This window comes from Palaemon carinicauda, chromosome 22 (assembly GCF_036898095.1).
Source record: "Palaemon carinicauda isolate YSFRI2023 chromosome 22, ASM3689809v2, whole genome shotgun sequence".
Taxonomy (NCBI): Eukaryota; Metazoa; Arthropoda; class Malacostraca; order Decapoda; family Palaemonidae; genus Palaemon; species Palaemon carinicauda.
In genome coordinates, this window is record NC_090746.1 from 65,592,314 (window position 1) to 65,611,404 (window position 19,091).

The 19,091-nt window shown below is 39.3% G+C and overlaps 1 protein-coding gene across 1 annotated transcript in view; it reads left to right on the plus strand.

The window, feature by feature from the left end:
• The window catches only part of Vps13 (vacuolar protein sorting 13C), a 469,226-nt gene that overhangs the window by 104,214 nt on the left and 345,921 nt on the right, over positions 1-19,091 (plus strand). The window contains exons 9-12 of the mRNA XM_068346310.1: positions 6,511-6,742; positions 8,022-8,136; positions 10,065-10,311; positions 15,873-16,115. Coding sequence (XP_068202411.1) covers positions 6,511-6,742; positions 8,022-8,136; positions 10,065-10,311; positions 15,873-16,115 — 837 coding nt within the window. The remainder of the gene's footprint in view (positions 1-6,510; positions 6,743-8,021; positions 8,137-10,064; positions 10,312-15,872; positions 16,116-19,091) is intronic.

Here is a 19,091-nt window from a genome sequence, read left to right on the forward strand (position 1 = left end):
AGCTTTCACGGATGAAAGTCTGGAGGTAGAGTAGTTCCAGGACATGGACGAAGAATACCTCCCCAAAGCGGCGAGTCCGAAGTTCCACTGCGAGGCTGAGCGCAAGGAGTCGGAAAATCCCTTCTGGCATGAGGACCATCAATAACTTTTTGAATCCTGGCACTGCCCCCACAGCAAGGCAAGGATATGGTTCTGGACCAAGTCTTGGTACCCAGAAACCTCCTGAGACCAGTGCAGTCCTCCCTTGGTCAAAAGGACTTGATGCAGCCAGAAGGAAAGCTATCTCCCAGATAGCAGGAGCTTCTAGCTCTCTCAGAGCAGGGTCTTCCCCCCAATCTCTTCCACTTCTCTTCATTCTGCAGAGGAAGTGTTATGAAATCCAGGACGAACCTCGTCCTACCCTGAATCTCGACCCCTCGGTCGAGTCTCTTACCAGGGGTGTCCCAGTATAGAGACTAACCTCCTTGAGGGCCTCCCTTACTGCCTCTGAGCTCCTCAACATAGAGAGAGGTGTGAAATACGCTATGCAAGCTGCTTCATGGCTCGACCTATGGTTGGGGTCATTTTGCCAGATTGTTCGATCCGAGGATCTTTCCAAGGACTCGACAAGACGGTCCTTGGAGTCCTTCCTTCATCTGGTCGGTTGGGAGGAGATCCCAGATACCCCTAAGAAAGTAGTTCGAGGTAAGTACTGTTAGGAAAAATACAAATTACTTAAAATTTGTGATTTTCGCACCACGCAGTCAACTTGTGGGTGAATGCATTTCTAAAGAGAAGTGATACTGTGATTGGAAGGTTCCACAGGCAGGTGCCAAAAGTGGAGGTCATGCGCCTTCGTAACTCTACCCTCGACGGAATCCCTCTCGTCAACCCTGAAGAGGCAGAAAGAGCAGCTGATAGTTGGAGAAAATCCTCCAAGGATTCTCTCCTCCACAAAGCCATGACTTCTCAGCATTATGGGAGGGCTTCCCAACCTCCCAAAGATCAGTCCACCTCTTCACGTCCCTTGAATTCTAAACCAGGAACATCTAAGGTGTCTAAGAAGTCATTTCAGTCCAGGGACCAGAAAGGGACAAAGTCTTTCAGAGGAAAGAAAGGTGGTAGAGGGGGCGGTCGAGGTCGCCACTCCCGTTAGGGAGAGCAATCCTCTCATCAGTTCACCAGTAGGAGGATGCCTACAATGCCTCTGGCAGACGTGGCAGCATCACAGGGCCAATCCTTGGACGATCGCAGTGGTCAATGTAGGGTATCGTGTCCCCTTCACTCAATCTCTCCCTTCTCTAACTTGGAATCCAATTCCTCTTAGCTCCTGTATGGAGGGATCCGTAAAGGAGCTGGCCCTCTGGGCTGAAGTCCAGGCCATGCTGCAGAAGGGCGCTCTCCCAGAGGTCTTAGACGAGTCCCCAGGCTTCTACAGTAGACCCTTTTCTTGTGAAAAAGGTGTCTGGAGGCTGGAGACCAGTCATAGATCTCCCACCCCTGAACAAGTTTTTTCTTCAAACTCTGTTCAGGATGGAGACAGCAGACATGGTCATTTAAGCAGTAAGATTGAAGGACTTCATGTGCACATGGGATCTCCAAGACTCATACTTTTAGTTCCCAATCCATCCGTCTTCAATGAAGTATCTCAGATTCATACACAAAGATAAAAATTACCAGTTCAAGGTTCTCTGTTTCGATCTCTCGACAGCACCCCAGGTCTTCACCAGGGTGTTCACCCTAGTGTCATCATGGGCTCATAAGAAGGGGATTCGTCTCTTAAGATATCTAGACGACTGGCTTTTTCTAGCTGACTGGACGATGACTCTTCTTCATCATCAGGACATGCTTCTGAAGTTTTGTCAGGATCTGGGGATCATGATAAATCTCAAGAAGTCATCTCTGCTTCCATCTCAGGGACTGGTTTACCTCAGTATGATCATAGTTAGAATAGGAAATGAAGTGAGTGATTGGTTTCCGGTGAGAGTGGGGCTGAGACAGGAATGTGTGATGTCGCCGTGGTTGTTTAACTTGTATGTTGATGGAGTGGTGAGAGAGGTGAATGCTCGAGTGCTTGGACGAGGATTAAAACTGGTAGGCGAGAATGACCATGAATGGGAGGTAAATCAGTTGTTGTTTGCGGATGATACTGTACTGGTAGCAGACACAGAAGAGAAGCTTGACCGACTAGTGACAGAATTTGGAAAGGTGTGTGAGAGAAGGAAGTTGAGAGTTAATGTGGGTAAGAGCAAGGTTATGAGATGTACGAGAAGGGAAGGTGGTGCAAGGTTGAATGTCATGTTGAATGGAGAGTTACTTGAGGAGGTGGATCAGTTTAAGTACTTGGGGTCTATTGTTGCAGCAAATGGTGGAGTGGAAGCAGATGTACGTCAGAGAGTGAATGAAGGTTGCAAAGTGTTGGGGGCAGTTAAGGGAGTAGTAAAAAATAGACGGTTGGGCATGAATGTAAAGAGAGTTCTATATGAGAAAGTGATTGTACCAACTGTGATGTATGGATCGGAGTTGTGGGGAATGAAAGTGATGGAGAGACAGAAATTGAATGTGTTTGAGATGAAGTGTCTAAGGAGTATGGCTGGTGTATCTCGAGTAGATAGGGTTAGGAACGAAGTGGTCAGGGAGAGAACGGGTGTAAGAAATGAGTTAGCGGCTAGAGTGGATATGAATGTGTTGAGGTGGTTTGGCCATGTTGAGATAATGGAAAATGGTTGTCTGCTAAAGAAGGTGATGAATGCAAGAGTTGATGGGAGAAGTACAAGAGGAAGGCCAAGGTTTGGGTGGATGGATGGTGTGAAGAAAGCTCTGGGTGATAGGAGGATAGATGTGAGAGAGGCAAGAGAGCGTGCTAGAAATAGGAATGAATGGCGAGCGATTGTGACGCAGTTCCAGTAGGCCCTGCTGCTTCCTCCGGTGCCTTAGATGACAGCGGAGGTAGCAGCAGTAGGGGAGTCAGCATTATGAAGCTTCATCTGTGGTGGAAATGTGGGAGGTTGGGCTGTGGCACCCTAGCAGTACCAGCTGAACTCGGTTGAGTCCCTGATTAGGCTGAAGGAACATAGAGAGTAGAGGTCCCCTTTTTGTTTTGTTTCATTGTTGGTGTCGGCTACCCCCCAAAATTGGGGGAAGTGCCTTGGTATATGGATGGATGATCATAGACACCGACCTTCAAAAAGTTTTTCCATCAGACAACACAATACACAGGTTGAGAGAAGTGGCTTGTCCCTTCTTCAGAAGAGAAGACATACCAGCCCGTCTGTGGCTGTGTGTCTTGGGTCATCTAACCTCACTGATTTGTCTTGTTCCCAATGGCCGCCTCAGGATAAGATCCATCCAATGGCATCTAAAATCCTTATGGGATCAGCGCACAGGGTCCTGTGATACCCTTAAACCAATAGGCCAGGACCAAGTAACGGATCTTCAATAGTGAATGGCTGAGGAGAACCTCCGCAGAGATCTAGATCTTCTCGTCCCTGCTTCGGACTTGATGCTTTTCATAGATGTATCAAAAGGTGGATGGGAATCCCACTTGCTGCATCACTCAGTCTCAGGCTTCTGGTCTGAATCCGAAAGGTACCCGCACATAAATCTCTTAGAGATAAGTGCAGCAATTCTAGCTCTCCAACCGTTCCAACAGTTGCTGGCTGGTCACACTGTGGTATTGATGAGCAACAATACTACAGTGGTGGCTTACATAAGAAACAAGGCGGTACCTTTTCGCAGCACATATGCTGTCTTGCAGTAGAGATGCTAAGATGGGCAGAAGATCATTCGGTGACACTATCAGCTCGCTTCATTCCGGACAAGATAAATATGCTCGCAGACAACTTGAGCAGAGCGACTCAAATAGTGGGCTTTGAATCCTCTGATAGCTAACAAAGTCCTGACTTTGTGGGGTTCCCTAACTGTGGACCTGTTCGCAACGCCCCTGAACTTCAGGCTCCTGCTGTACTGTTCCCCAGTCCCGGACCCTCAGGCTCTATGGCAGGATGCATTCCAACAACGGTGGGACAACATAGACGTGTATGCCTTTCTCCCGTTTTGCCTGATGACAAGACTGCTCAACAAAACCAGAGCATCTAAAATTCTAATGATGACCTCCATATCTGCTATGGCATCATGCAGAGTGATTCCCAGACCTTCTGTAACTAGTAGTAGATCACCTAAGAGAACTTCCTCCAAGACTGTCCAGTTGCTTCGGCTTCAGGCCTGGAGACTATCCAGTGTCTCCTCTCACAGAGAGGCTTTTCGCAGAAAGTTGCGAGAAGAATGTCTAAACACTTATGAAAGTCTTCGCCAGCAGTGTACCAGGCAAAGTGGATAGTTTTCTGTGGTTTGTGTCGTGGAAGGGATATCTCTCCCCTAGATGCCACTATTCCAGTAATAGCAGAGTTCCTTGTATACCTTCGACAGGAAAAACTACTTTGTCTCGGCGGTAAAAGGCTATCGCTCAGCCTTAAGCCTAGCCTTTAGATTGAATGGAGTGTAACATTGCTCTTCGTTGGAGCTTTCCTTACTCATACGGAGTTATGAGATCGCTTGCCCCTAGTTGGAGATTAGACCTCCTCCATGGAACGTGGTTCACATTTTGAGATCTATAAAGGATCCTCTTTGCAAACCACTACGCCGTGCAACAGACTGTAACCTCACTTTGAAGATGGCGTTCCTACTCACTTTAGCATCTGCAAAGAGAGTTAGGGAACCTCATGGTCTCTCGTACGACATCGCCCATTCAAGGGGATGGGGGAAAATGACACTCGGCTTCATCCCCGAGTTTATTGATAAGACTCAAAATCTAGGGGCACTAGACCATAGATTCGGGCCCTTTCAGATTAAGAGTCTACATTCTGTAACCAATGGTCCAGATGAGTTGTTACTTTGCCCAGTGAGGAGTTTGAGATATCTTAAACGTACTGCAGCAACGAGACCCCAACGTTCAGCCTTATTTGTCACCAAGAACACAATCTCTTCTTGGTTTTGCCCTCCAACATGACTCTCCTCAAGCTCGAAGAGTTAAAGCTCATGATGTGAGGGGCAGAGGTACCTCCTTGGTATTTAAACGTAACTTCTCTTATCACAAGTTCTGCAAGCGGATGTGTGGAAGCGTCAAACGACCTTCACCGCCCACTACTCAAAGACGTGACCCACAGGAGGTTCGATATGTTCTTCATCTTCCCCTCTCGTGGGGAACAGCACTTTGCGTACCTCTGCAAGGTGCCTTCAACCTCTGCAGGTAAGAAGCATTTCCCTTATGTATCCTAGTATTGACAATAACTAGTTATACTCGTTCACGTCCCCCACTGCGGGGTAAACATTGGGAAACGTCTATATGTGTAACATTCCTGTTTAAGAACTCAAATACTCTTACCTAGACAGTCATATGCTATTTCCATAACCACACAGATACCTTAGGCCGCAATAACACTCACGCTGTGAATTATTAACAAGCTGTCAAGGTTTATCCTTAGATACAGTCTGATACTGTACTATGAAAACCTGGGTCAATGACTAAGCCAGACTACCACCCACTTAAGAGTGAGTCATCCATATAAATAACAAAAGGTTTGTTAATGAAGGAACAAATACCAAATCTGGAAATAATTTGTAATTTTCCCTAATTAATACAAACCTGTAGTTATTTATATAAATTGTCTCACTATCACCTGTCCCCCTGAAGTCCTGTCTGCAATCGAGAAACGAGGCAGCTCTGCGAGCTTTGAGTGGAGAAAGGTGGCTCGGGTACCCCCTAGCCACCCCCTACCTACCAGCAACAGTGGTTAGGTAGGGTTGCCACCTTGCACTTTTTAGTCTGTTCGGCTACCTTCCAGCTTCGCTGAAAGATAATCCATAAAATAACTACAGGTTTGTATTAGTTATGGAAAAATACAGTTTCCGAATATATTATTTTTATGTATGCTTCCTTTGAATATATGTAAGATTCATGTGCAACCTACAGTTTAATATACTGTATAGTTATTCCTAGGCTATCACGGGTGTCCCATCCCAAGCCCTCCCCTCTGATGCAAGTCGATAAAAAAATCTGCCGTATATTTTTTTCATTATTTTTAGAATTTTTCTATATATTTGTATTATCTTTATAAATTTAGCTTTTATAAGGACAAAAATTACTATGATTGATAAAAAAATTAACATGTGAAAAATATAAAACTTATCTGACCTCAGAAACCCACGATATAAAGAGGAATTCGCAGTACGGTATAGATTTATTCACAATATATTTATTGATTCACAATGAACAGAAAGCGTGATGTGAGAACCCCATTATGGTGAGGGATTTCTGTAACATTATGAAACATTGTAATTAGATAGATGAAGGTAGAGCAATGTTGAGCACAAAAAAAATATTCATGTACAAAATACCTTTGCATGTGACCATTGAAAATAATGGTCGTTTAATTCACTCAAAAAGTGAACATACTATAGTTTTTACTTTTAGTTGATACTATGACTCTGTCATATTTAAGGTTAATGGCTTCTTTTTCTCCAATTGTTTAGGTGGCATTACGCATACAGATGTTTACTAGAAGATGTCCAGCGCGTTCACAACAACTGGTCGTGGGAGCACATATCCAAGCATCGTAACATGTGCAAAAAGTATAAAGTAGCCTACAAGGCCAAGCTGACATCAAGATCACTGAATGCTCAACAATTGCAAGATATCCAGGAGGGAGAAAGGGTTCTTGATGTATTCAATATTATCCTTGTAAGACGACAAGCAGAAATGGAGGTAAATTTTATATACAGTACTAATATTTAAGTATAAGTTGTTTTCTCTCCTACTTTGGCTGAAGTTATTCATGTAGATCCTAGTTGTACGTTCATTTGCGATTGCTCCACCTCTTGTGGGACACGTTTTCTAGCATTGACAGCCTGTCAGCTAATTTTAAAATGAAAACCATATTCTTGAAAGAATGTGGTAGGACCCCTTATCACTTTATGTTGTTTACATTTTGTTACTGCTTATTTACTGTAAGATTCATTATACTATACTACTGTTATGGTATTAATTGACGAAGAAAATTTGTTATCAGTGATGTACAGTCGTCAGGAAATCTAGTTAGATATAGTAGTTCTAACAATGAAATAAGAAATAAATAATAGAAAGTAGAATAGGGCTCAATCTTATTGGACTTCAGGTTATTAGAGTTTAGTACTTAACATTAAGGTCAGAATCCAGAAGAATAAAAGTAATATTTCAGTCACAAAATTGGTGATTGCAGCTTTAGAATTGGGTTGAATTCCTTCAAAACAATAAGGTTAAATTATAGCATGTTTATCAGATACTTTTCCAGGACCACAAATATGGTCAATTATAAAGAAGCTCTTAATTAAAGGAAAGCTATTATTTAATAAATAGTTATATGAACAGTAGACATTTTTATTTCAACTCCTTGTATTCCATAATATGCATTCTATGCTTAGGATTTTTTTTTCACTCCTCAATCCCTATGGCGTATTTTATGTCCAGTAATTTTTAAGAATTAGTATTTTGTGTCAAGATTTGTTAAGGCAAATTTATTTGTGCAGGGATTGAAAGGAAACTGTATGAGGAAATTAAGTAAGGTAATTAACTGAAAAATAAATAAAAATATGCCAAAGTAATGAAATATAAAAGAAAATTAAATAGAAGAAATTTTATATGATTAATGAGGCCTATTACCAATACCAGAACATTTCTTATTATTACCTGTAAGTAATGCAGCTATTTTACATCAAAGTGAAATCATTCTCATGTGATGAGTAATTAAATTAAAGTGGATAATTGGAGATAAAAGATATAAAAAATTTAACTACTTGCATGCTTGCTTAAATTATAAGTGAGAGAGAGAGGTTGAAACTTCTTTGACCTCTAAAATGACCCCGAGGGCAAAGAATCACTTTTCGACCTCTTCTTCCTCCTTCTGCTGGGTGGGTGGCCATTCCTGACACTCATCTCAGAGTGAAGCCTGACTGCAGGGAATGTTATTGCATGGCTTATAATAGTTTCTTTTTTTTTTTTTTTGTAGGTTGAACGTGAAGGTGAAATTCGAAAACAAGAGCAGAAACAGAAGGGATGGTTTGGCGGTTGGCTCTCTTGGGGAAGTCAGCCGGGTTCAGCAGGCACAACAGAAGGAAGTATTGGTATGTGCACTTGACTTTATTGTAGTATTTGTTTGATTTTGCCTTAATTATAGGCTTTCCTTACAGTTCCTGTATGTGTTATTGAAATGGGACTCGTTTTTCTGTTCTTAAAAATTATGATACAGTTAGCTACTTACACAATGTTCAAGTTGCAATGTTTACAAAAGCTGCATTGCGTTTACCTATTAGATTTTAAGCTAGTCAACAAAAAGTGTAAAGGGATTTTTCAATGGTTTTTATCAAACTTGGCTTATAGATACAAGAAAAAAAAAATGGTGATGGAATGAAACTTTTCAGAAACATAACTGTTGGGAAAATTGCCTAGTAATACACAAGTTTTCAAAATAGTAAAAGAAATAACAGTTTGTTTCAATCACAATAAAGTGTTGAAATGAGGTAACATTTTTGGAATACACTCCAGCTTGTTTAGAACAATGACATAAAATGGTTTAGAACTGGCATATATTTTCACGTAACCATATCCATACTTATTGGAATTTGGTTTAATGTTGAATCATATTAACTAAGGACCTGTCTCTGGATAATACAGTTGGGAGTGACAATACAGTTTGAAAAAAACATAAGTGAAAAAAAAATTTTGGTTCTCTGTGACCTCTGGTATTTTTTGTTTTAAAGCTCCAACCTCAAAATATGCTTTCCAAGGGGGAAAAGAACCATATCTGCACCTCCCTTCTCTACCTAGCAATTAAGCGGTGATTGGTCCCCTATTCTTGGGTGGATCATAGATAACTGCTAGCCTTGTAGAGTTTCAGGGCTCTGGGTTGGTTTTGCGTGGTTTCTGCTGGTTGGGAGCTGCAAGTTGACTATGAAGGAGATCTAGAATGTGTGGAGGAGGGGGCCATTCCTAAAATAGCAAGCTTGGCTGCTCTTGGTATTATCTTATATCCTCACTCCATGACCAGGGAGTTCATAAAAGGTATGGGGTTGAAGGAATTGCATATAAAGAACTCACAGAGGTCAACATGAGACAGCGGACTGTGGGGATCCTAAAAGGCAGTATCCTTCTCAATCTGCATAATATTTGTCAAGGGGTATAATATGAGCTGATTACGGTATATAGAAGGCCTTATATTGAAGAAAGTCATCTGATAAACTTTTGGTAAAACTGGAAGACTTTGTATAGAGAAACTGGTTTCACACAGAACCTATTCCTGTCATGTCAGAGGGGCAAAATTAAAACCTTGTCTACAGGAATGGCCGTTAATATCCACTTATGCAGAAGACCAGGGGAACTGTCCAAGAGTAAATGGAGACTGAGACTTATATGGCAATGACCTCAATTATGTAGGGAAGGGAAGAGCCTGAAAGGCATAGCAGTATATCTTTTTGAATTTCATTTGAAGCCACTGAAACAGTAAGAAGATATATTTTATCTTTCCTTGATAATTCAGCAACTAAAGCTTTTTAAAGGTCAGGAGAGGTCTCTCAATGTTAATAGTACCACATACCAATCTAGCACTTTCATGAAAGAAGTGTAAATTCAGAAGGTTGCATAATGTTTCCTCATTTCAGTCATCAACTAAGATAACTTTTTCTCGGAAAGTATCAAGCTCAGCTCATGTGATGGGGGTTGCTTATCTAAGGAAGTGCACAATCCCAAAGCACCAGCACTGGAAGGGGGTATCCTAGATTTAGAACAGCAATTTGGGATTTTTTTTATTGGTCATGTTAATTATAAACTTGAAAATTTTTAAAGATCATTGCAATTTGCTTGGAAAATGAATTAATATTTCATACATTTTAGAATTTTCCTGTGTGTGTAATACCATATATTTAAATATTTAAAAATTCCACTTTGCTATTGTGTGGTAAGAAATACAGTAAAAATGATTTATTTTTGCTTTAGCCATAATTCTTATCTGTCATGTGAGGCCATTCAGTATTTTCCTGTTTCTATTTTTAATCAGTTAAGAAATTGGAGTCGGAAATGAATGATGACGAAAAGAAGTCTCTTTATAAGGCCATTGGGTACGAAGAATCTGCAGTCTTAGCAGAATATCCAGAAGATTATGTTGATGTTTGCCTACAGTTCTTATTGAAGGATCTTGCACTTCTGATTACTGATGAAGAGTCTGGTGGAACCATAGTTACCAAGGCCAGCTTGACTGATGTATCATCGAAAGTAAAGAAGAGATCAAGTGCAGATGCTGTCAGGTTAGTTTTTTTTCAATGCTTTTGCTGGTGTTCTGAAGTCTGGAAATATTTTTGTTGCTTGAATTTGAGAAATATATAAGAGATATTATGATATAATAATGTTTTTTAAGCATACTTAGTAAACTGTCAGTGAGAAAATCATCCTTATTCTATATTGTAAGGCAAAATTACACAATTAATAACAAACGGAGAAGGTGGAACTATTTGTTTTTATTACTAATTCAAAGAGCTTTGGTAATTTGATTTTAAGCAGTGGATGGGTAATATTCTCCAAAGGTTACTTTATCACTATAAAAAACAGGTTTTGACATTGTAAATTATTGTCTTGTAGAAGGAAAGCAATACAGTGTTTCTTGTAATATGTAAGGTTGTTTGTAATTCTTTCCCCAAAATGAGATTTGCTGCAGTGTCAAGGATAAAAAAAAAAAAAAATCAGTTACTGTATTGCCTATTATTATCTCTTTTCATATCAAAATTGTACATACACATACTTATACCAAGGCACTTCCCCCAATTTTGGGAGGTTTTAAAGGTTTTAAAGGTTGCTCATGAATGGCAGAGGCAAGGGACAGTGACATTGCCCTAGCAATCAGGACAATGCCCTAGAGACTGACCATATATTTTATGATCAGCGCCCAAACCTCCTCTCCACCCAAGCTAGGACCAGGGAGGGCCAGGCAGTGGCTGCTGATGACTCAGGAGATAGACCTATAGGCTCCCCCAAACCCCCCAAACTTAGCTCACAAGGATGGTAAGGTTGCAGAGACTAATGGCACTAACGAGTCTGAGCGGGACTCGAACCCCCAACTGGCAAACACCAGGCAGACGTTACCAATCAGGCCACAGACATCAAACAAATAAAAAAAAGGGGGCCTCTCCTCTCTACGCTCCTCCCAGCCTGACGAGGGACTCAACCAAGTTCAGCTGGTACTGCTAGGGTGCCACATCCCACTCTCCCCCGTTATCCACCACAGATGAAGCTTCATAATGCTGAATCCCCTACTGCTGCTACCTTCGCGGTCATCCAAGGCGACCAGAGGAAGCAGCAGGGCCTAGCTGAACTGTGTCACAATCGCTCGCCATTCATTCCTATTTCTAGCACGCTCTCTTGCCTCTCTCACATCTATACTCCTATCACCCAGAGCTTCCTTCACTCCATCCATCCACCCAAACCTTGTACTTCTCCCGTCAACTCTTGCATTCATCACCTTCTTTAGCAGACAGCCATTTTCCTTTCTCTCAACATGGCTAAACCACCTCAACATATTCATATCCACTCTAGCTGCTAACTCATTTCTTACACCTGTTCTCACCCTCACTACTTCGTTCCTAACCCTATCTACTCGAGATACACCAGCCATAGTCCTCAGACACTTCATCTCAAACACATTCAATTTCTATCTCTCCTCACTTTCATTCCCCATAACTCCGATCCATACATCACAGTTGGTACAATCACTTTCTCATACAGAAATCTCTTTACATTCATGCCCAACCCTCTATTTTTTACCGCTCCCTTCACTGCTGCCAACACTTTGCATCCTTCATTCACTCTCTGACGTGCATCTGCTTCCACTCCAACATTTGCTGCAACAACAGACTCCAAGTACTTGAACTGATCCACTTCCTCAAGTAACTCTATTCAACATGACATTCAACCTTGCACCACTTTCCCTTCTCGTTTCTCGTACATCTCATAACATTACGCTTACCCACATTAACTCTCAACTTCCTTCTCTCACATACTCTTCCAAATTCTGTCACTAATCGGCCAAGCTTCTCTTCTGCGTCTGCAACCAGTACAGTATCATCCTCAAACAACAACTGATTTGCCTCCCATTCATGATCATTCTCATCTATCAGTTTCAATCCTCATCCAAGCACCTAAGCATTCACCTCTCTTACCACTCCATCAACATACAAGTTAAACAACCATGGCGACATCAGGCATCCCTGTCTCAGCCCCATTCTCATGGAAAACCAATCGCTCACTTCATTTCCTATCCTAACACACGCTTTATTACCTTTGTAGAAACTTTTCACTGCTTGCAACAACCTTCCACCAATTCCATATAACCTCATCACATTCCACATTGCTTCCCTATCAACTCTATCATACGCTTTCACCAGATCCATAAACGTAACATACACCTTCTTACCTTTTGCTAAATATTTCTCGCATATCTGCCTAACTGTAAAAGTCTGATTCCTACATCCCCTACCTCTTCTAAAACCACCCTGTACTTCTAAGATTGCATTCTCTGTTTTCTCCTTAATCCTATTAATCAGTACTCTATCATACACTTTTCTAACCACACTCAACAAACTAATACCCCTTGAATTACAACACTCATGCCCATCTCCCTTACCCTTATATATAGTGGTACAATACATGCACAAACCCAATCCATTGGTACCATTGACAACATAAAACACATATTAAACAATCTCATCAACCATCTCTCCTCACTTCCTCTCTTGTAATCTCTCTCTCATTCTCATCTCCCATCACTGGCACCTCAACACCTGCAACAGCAATTATATCTGCCTCCCTATTATCCTCAACATTCAGTAAACTTTCAAAATACTGTATTCTGCCCACCTTATCCTTGCCTCCTCTCCTTTTAACAATCTTCCATTTCCATCTTTCACTGTCTTTTCAATTCTCGAACCAGCCTTCCTTACTCTCTTCACTTCTTTCCAAAAAAACTTCTTATTCTGTTCATATGAATGACCCAATCCCTGACCCCACCTCAGGTCAGCCGCCCTCTTTGCCTCAGTTACCTTGAGCTTTACTTCCACATTTTTCTCTCTATATCTTTCATACTTCTATGCTATTACTCTGCAGCTATTCTTCAAATGCCTTCATTTTTTCTTACATTTCTACCTTCACTCCTTCATTCCACCATTCACTACCCTTCCTCATGCTGCCTCCAACAATCTTCTTGCCACACACATCACTTGCGATTTCAACAAAATTTTGTTTTACTAACTTCCACTCCTTCTCGAAATTACCAGTTTCTCTTACTTTCACTCTGTCATATGTCATTTTCAACCTTTCTTGATATTCACTTTTTACTTCCGGTTTTATTAACTCTTCAACCCTCACTAGCTCCCTTTTACATCCCTCCACTCTATTCCCCCACTCTTTTGCTGCAACTAATTTTCCTTCCACCAAAAAATGATGGGACATAAACATGTCCACGTCTTTCATTTTTCTAAAAATTCTTTTAGTTATCAACACATAATCCATTAAAGACCTTTCTACCACTCTTCCATTTGCCACTCTTACCCTTGTATACTTATTTTTATCTTTCTTTTTGAAAAAGCTAGAACTTATCACCATCTCTTGCTCAACACATATCTACCAGTCTCTCACCACTCTCATTTTCACCTGGTACACCATAATTCCCAATGACACCTACTTCTCCAGCGCCCACTCTAGCATTTAAGTCACCCATCACAACTACATAATTCCTTCTATTCAGTCCTTCTACACACCTAGTTACTTCATTCCAGAACTCATTCCGCTCTTCACTTTTCTCACAACCTGACCCATACGCACTAACAAAAGCCCAACATTCCCTAACACATTTATGTTGTTGAAATTATGAAAAGTAGTCTATCAGGAAAGTTCATGATTTTCAGTATTTAAAGACAAGGTAAGAATTTTTTACGATGAAAGATTTGCCACATGCCACAGTTCTGTTAAATTCCTTCTTTAGAAAAGGAAGTTAGTTTTACATCAAAGAATATGTCTGTTTGACTAGTAAGAACTCTTAAGTATTATTAGGGCAAGGCTGCAGACATCATGGTTACTGTTCCTAATTAGTTTAGTGGGCTTGGGATTTCAAATCGTCCTCTGTTTGAATAGTTTATGTCCTTTCTTATTAAAGGACTGTTCATAGAGCCTCACAGAGAATTGAATCCAAGTCATAGGAAAATCTTAAATATTAAATTTGTTAATTTTTGTACGGAACTCTCTTTGGAAAGAGTTTTTGCAGCAACTCGGTGGCCTACCAAATCGGTATTTGCTAAACATTGTCTTAAAGAATCCTGGTATGCCAATCAAGACTGCTGGGCTTTTAAATGCTGTAGTGTTGGATAAAGTATATAATATATTCAGCTCATGGAGTGGTATTTAGAAACATAGTTTGGAGAATCAAGTTTTAATAACAAACTTTATTTAAAAGTTTGTTTTTTACGCAGGTACGGGGATAGGAAATTAGTATAGGGTATTAAACAAGATTTTTATTTTGGGATTTCAAGTACCCATCTTTTTCCTTCAGTGGCCCAACTTTATCGGAGTGTGGGAATTAGCAATATAAACATCAGGGGAAGTTCATAGAAGTAAACAGAATTTTAAGAATAGAATTTACTTCTGTACTCTTCTGATGTTCATTTACATGCTTACCATTATCTCCTCTGCCTAGTGGTGTTTAGGGAGTAGGAGATTAGTTTCAACTTCGAGACTGAAAGAATAAATCAGTTACGGTGTACTGACGCTGAGGTTTTCACCATTAGATGCTAGATTTCTCAATACACTATTAGAGGCCTAAGCTTATTAGAAGGAAAGGAATGTGCCATGATATGTTATATGCACAATGATATAATTTCAAATAAAGAAGACTGGGTAAGAAAAAGGCGATTAACCTTTTATGCCAGAGGCACTGTACTTTATTTTGGCAGTTATTGATGTACATCAAGAACAAAGATTCTTCTACAATTAATAATAGTTTCTCTTCAAAATATGAATCATAATCAAAGACCACTTGAACTTAATGACTACTTGAACTTCAGAATTCTTCTTGACTCTTTAAATTCACATAGTCTTATTACTCTTACACAAATTGCTATGAGTTAAGGGTTTCAAAGGATTGTTAATTAGCATTTTATAGAGTTACTTTTTCCAAGTCACACAAGAGGGTAGGAGCCACAGGGGGAATATACTACTTTACATGTTAAAGTTTAAGTCACAAAATAAGATTATAAAAATGGTACATTACAATGCTTGACACCCGGTCAAAGAATGTGGATCAAGAAGGTAACGCTTTTTCACACCAGTGACATTTCTATTGCCTATTCCTCCTTACTTTTGGTTATATGGGCATCCTGCCTATGTAGGGATGTAAGGGCCCTCCTCTAACTGGGTGGTGGTGGAGGTAGTCGTGCGAAGGATGATGCAACTTTAGTTACTTCTTGCAAAAGCACCACTCTGCTTCCCCTACTTCTAGAATGTACCTGGGCAGTACAGAAGGTGTTACAGACAGCTATGCTATGTTATCACTTACATGGCGCCACGACGCAGTATCCACTTGACGCTACATATCTCCCTCCATGGAAATAGTCTCGAAAGGGTGTTGCACGGGGTCGTGGCTTATCCCCTCTGTGACCTATTTATTATTTTATATTTATACGTGACAGGAAATGGGTAATATTTAGTCTAGGGAAAACATTGATATACTATAAGCCAAGCTTCAAGAGGTAAGCAATTCTGTATTAGCATCACTTGAGTATAGAAATAACAGATTTTATTATTAAAATTCTGTATTCCTTTTCAGGATTGAAGCAAGTATGAAGAGTTTCCACGTTGAAGGTTTTGCTCCGTCCGATTCAAAACCTCAATTGGTTTCCTCCGAAGGGAGCCCTCTTTTGGAAGTGATGTTGGAGACAAATCCAATGGATGGACGATGTGATCAAAGACTCATTGTAGAAGCTCAACCTCTAGAAGTCATTTATGATGCAGAGACAATTAATAGACTTGTCCAGGTCTTTGCTCCACCAAAGAATATTTCTTTACAACAGTAAGTTTGTAATGTATTTTCTGCTCTTCTGTCAAGTATGCTGTATGTTTTTTACTAGATTAGCTGCTTATATAGGAATACAGTTCATAGATTATCAGTGACCTTGTTTACATATGTTTTAGCTAGATCTGGATGTGCCAAATTCTCTGTATTAGGATTATTTGGATGTTGTGATTTTATAACATTAGAATTTTGCTTGAGTAAAAATAATTTACAAGAAAACATAAGATCTTGCCTTTCTAAGGCAATTAACTCACTAGAAAGTGCAGTAGACCAGGTTTTTTTTTAGTTTTATTTTAGTGATATCACAAGCCAATGTCTTGTTTCCTTGAGATAACTTTACTGTAAAGGGTCAGTAGTTGTAATCTCCAATGAGTAGGTAAATTTATTTAAGAGAAAATATTTTTTTTTTCTATGAACTGGACTCGTATTACCAGAATCCTATGGAGAGATGGTTCCTGACTTATCCATTTCTTTTAAAATTTTTACATGTTTTCTAATATCATGTAAATGGTAAACTATTTAGAAAGCAATGTGCACCTCTTTGTTAACACCTCCCTGTGTTTGTTTGTGATACTTTTCATTCATTTAGGGTCCAATCTTCTTTTACTCATCAAGGATTTCTGTTGGTAATTATTAGTATTCCTAGGTACACTAGCATCTCTTTAATTCAGGCTAATGGCTGGGTGGAACAAATCTTGTCCAGATATACTGACAGTACGGATAGGCATCAACATTCGTTACCATTGATATCGGTAATTTGTTTTATAAATACAAATTTATATTTACACATGGAAGGCTATTGAATACTTGTTATATATAACTAATACAAACTACAGTGTATATTGAAAGTAATTATAGAAATATACTTTGTAAATAAGTAGATTAGCCTACCCAAATCCCCAAAAGACATAGGCCAGGCAGTCTAATCACCATGAATTGCAAACGAGGGATGTTAGTGTATCAACAAGATATTTTTGGATATGAAATTATAATTCTTATGACCAATTAATTAACCCGTTTGCTACAAAATAGATTTTTGGGTCACATCCCCCGAGATTGGAAAACTGAAAGTCCCAAAAACACAAACAGATTTAGAAAATAAAAATGAAACCATTTTACATAAAATAAACAGGTTTTGAAATAATAAAGTAAATTTGACTTCTCACCAATCGTAAATGACGTCTTACTCATTACTACGTAGCCAGTAGCAATACACAACCGCAGATATCGTCTGTCAGCGTTATAGTGTCAGTCATTGTGTATAAATTTTCAGTATATCCTCTCTACAGTATTTGTAAACTTCTTGTATCCTATATGTTTCATATATCAAAGTCTTATATTTCTAATTATGATATAAAATGCATTTAATGAAAAAAAAAATATTTCTTATGTGAGAAATAGTACTCCTAGCTATTCATGGATAGACCCATGGCAAAACACTATTGGTTTGCTAGAAGGATGCTTTATTCTAAAAGAATGTAATGGGAATAATTTGATGCTTAACAAGTTGGACACCTAATGGGGAGAAACCAAAGAGCACAGATGAAGATTACTAAGTGGAAAGTATCGTAACTGGGGTCCTAACAGCTACTGCAGAAAACTAGTAAATGTTAACTACACATTGTAGAGGGTTATTACATAGCTCCCCTTCAACTTCCATATTGTTTTACGCATTTTAGTTTTCCATGTTCTTTGGTCCCATTCTGCTATTTTGTCCTTCTTCTTTAGCTTTATTGTTTCCAGTTCTCATCTGATGTAAAGACAAATCATACAAGAGAGTAAAAATATGACCATGTTAATCTAATAGACAATAATGAAGATGAAATTGGTATCATTTATAGTTCACTCTTCAAGCTAGTAATAGTATCATTTAAAGTTCACTGTTTAAGAAACACTTGAGTGGTTGCTTCCTTCAGATGTAAAATCATACTAATGTCTCTTAGTTCTCTTAGTATGTCATTGGTCAAAACTAATGCTTGAAAATTTCTTACTTTGTTGTAGCTAGTTTTTTATTTCTTTGCTATTTAAAATACCTGAATTTTTTCTCGCTGCAGCATGAGGGCTTATATATTGTTATAACCACATTTTTCAATATTAAACTTAGCCGGTGATTATATAGGCTGCAACTCTGTTGCTCGACAGAAAACTCTACGTTTAAAATACGCCAGCGATCGCTATGCAGGTAGGGGGTGTACATCAACAGTGCCATCTGTCTAGCAGGTACTCAGTACTCAATGTAAACACAGAACCAATTTTCTCTCTGTCGGGCTACCGGCAAGACCTACTAATACGCTGTTACTAACTGGATTTGTTTTCACAACTATTTGGTGAAGTACACTATTCTAGTTTTGAGCTTTCGCTATGCAGGTGTTTTATCTTCATCTCAAAACTTGAACTCGTTTTGGATAGATTTAATTAGGGTGACAAAGAGAGTATGGACTCTCTTTCACTTTTAAATGGCCGACCCTTCCCTTAGATGGAAGTGTGTTTAGGTTTTTAGTAATTTTGCTTAACACGTTATAGATCTATATATTTTATATCTCTCCGCCTTTATTAGGCCTCTTCGATTAACTTTCCATTTATTATAAACATATAAAGATAATTTTTATGTTTTGTTTATATGCGACCTTTCCTGATAGTAGGCGGTCCTAACTTGGAACCGAAGTTAATCAACGTTGAGCCCGTTATATCGTATTTAGCCTTTAAAGAATTTAAAACTTTTTAAATTTAATGTTTTATGAAAGAATTTCTTTGATAGTCTTCGTACTGTTTTCAAAGATGAACTAACGTTTAGTTTTTTTAGACTACGCAGTTGTTGACGTTCAGGACGTTCAACATGCGCTCTATCGTTACGATAGAGAGAGAGTGTATCACGGTTTCACTTTGCAGTAAGAGTAAATCGATTCTGACGTTTTGTTCATTCTTTCTTAGCTTAAATGTTTTAAATTCTAAATTAAAGGAACTTTTTATTGG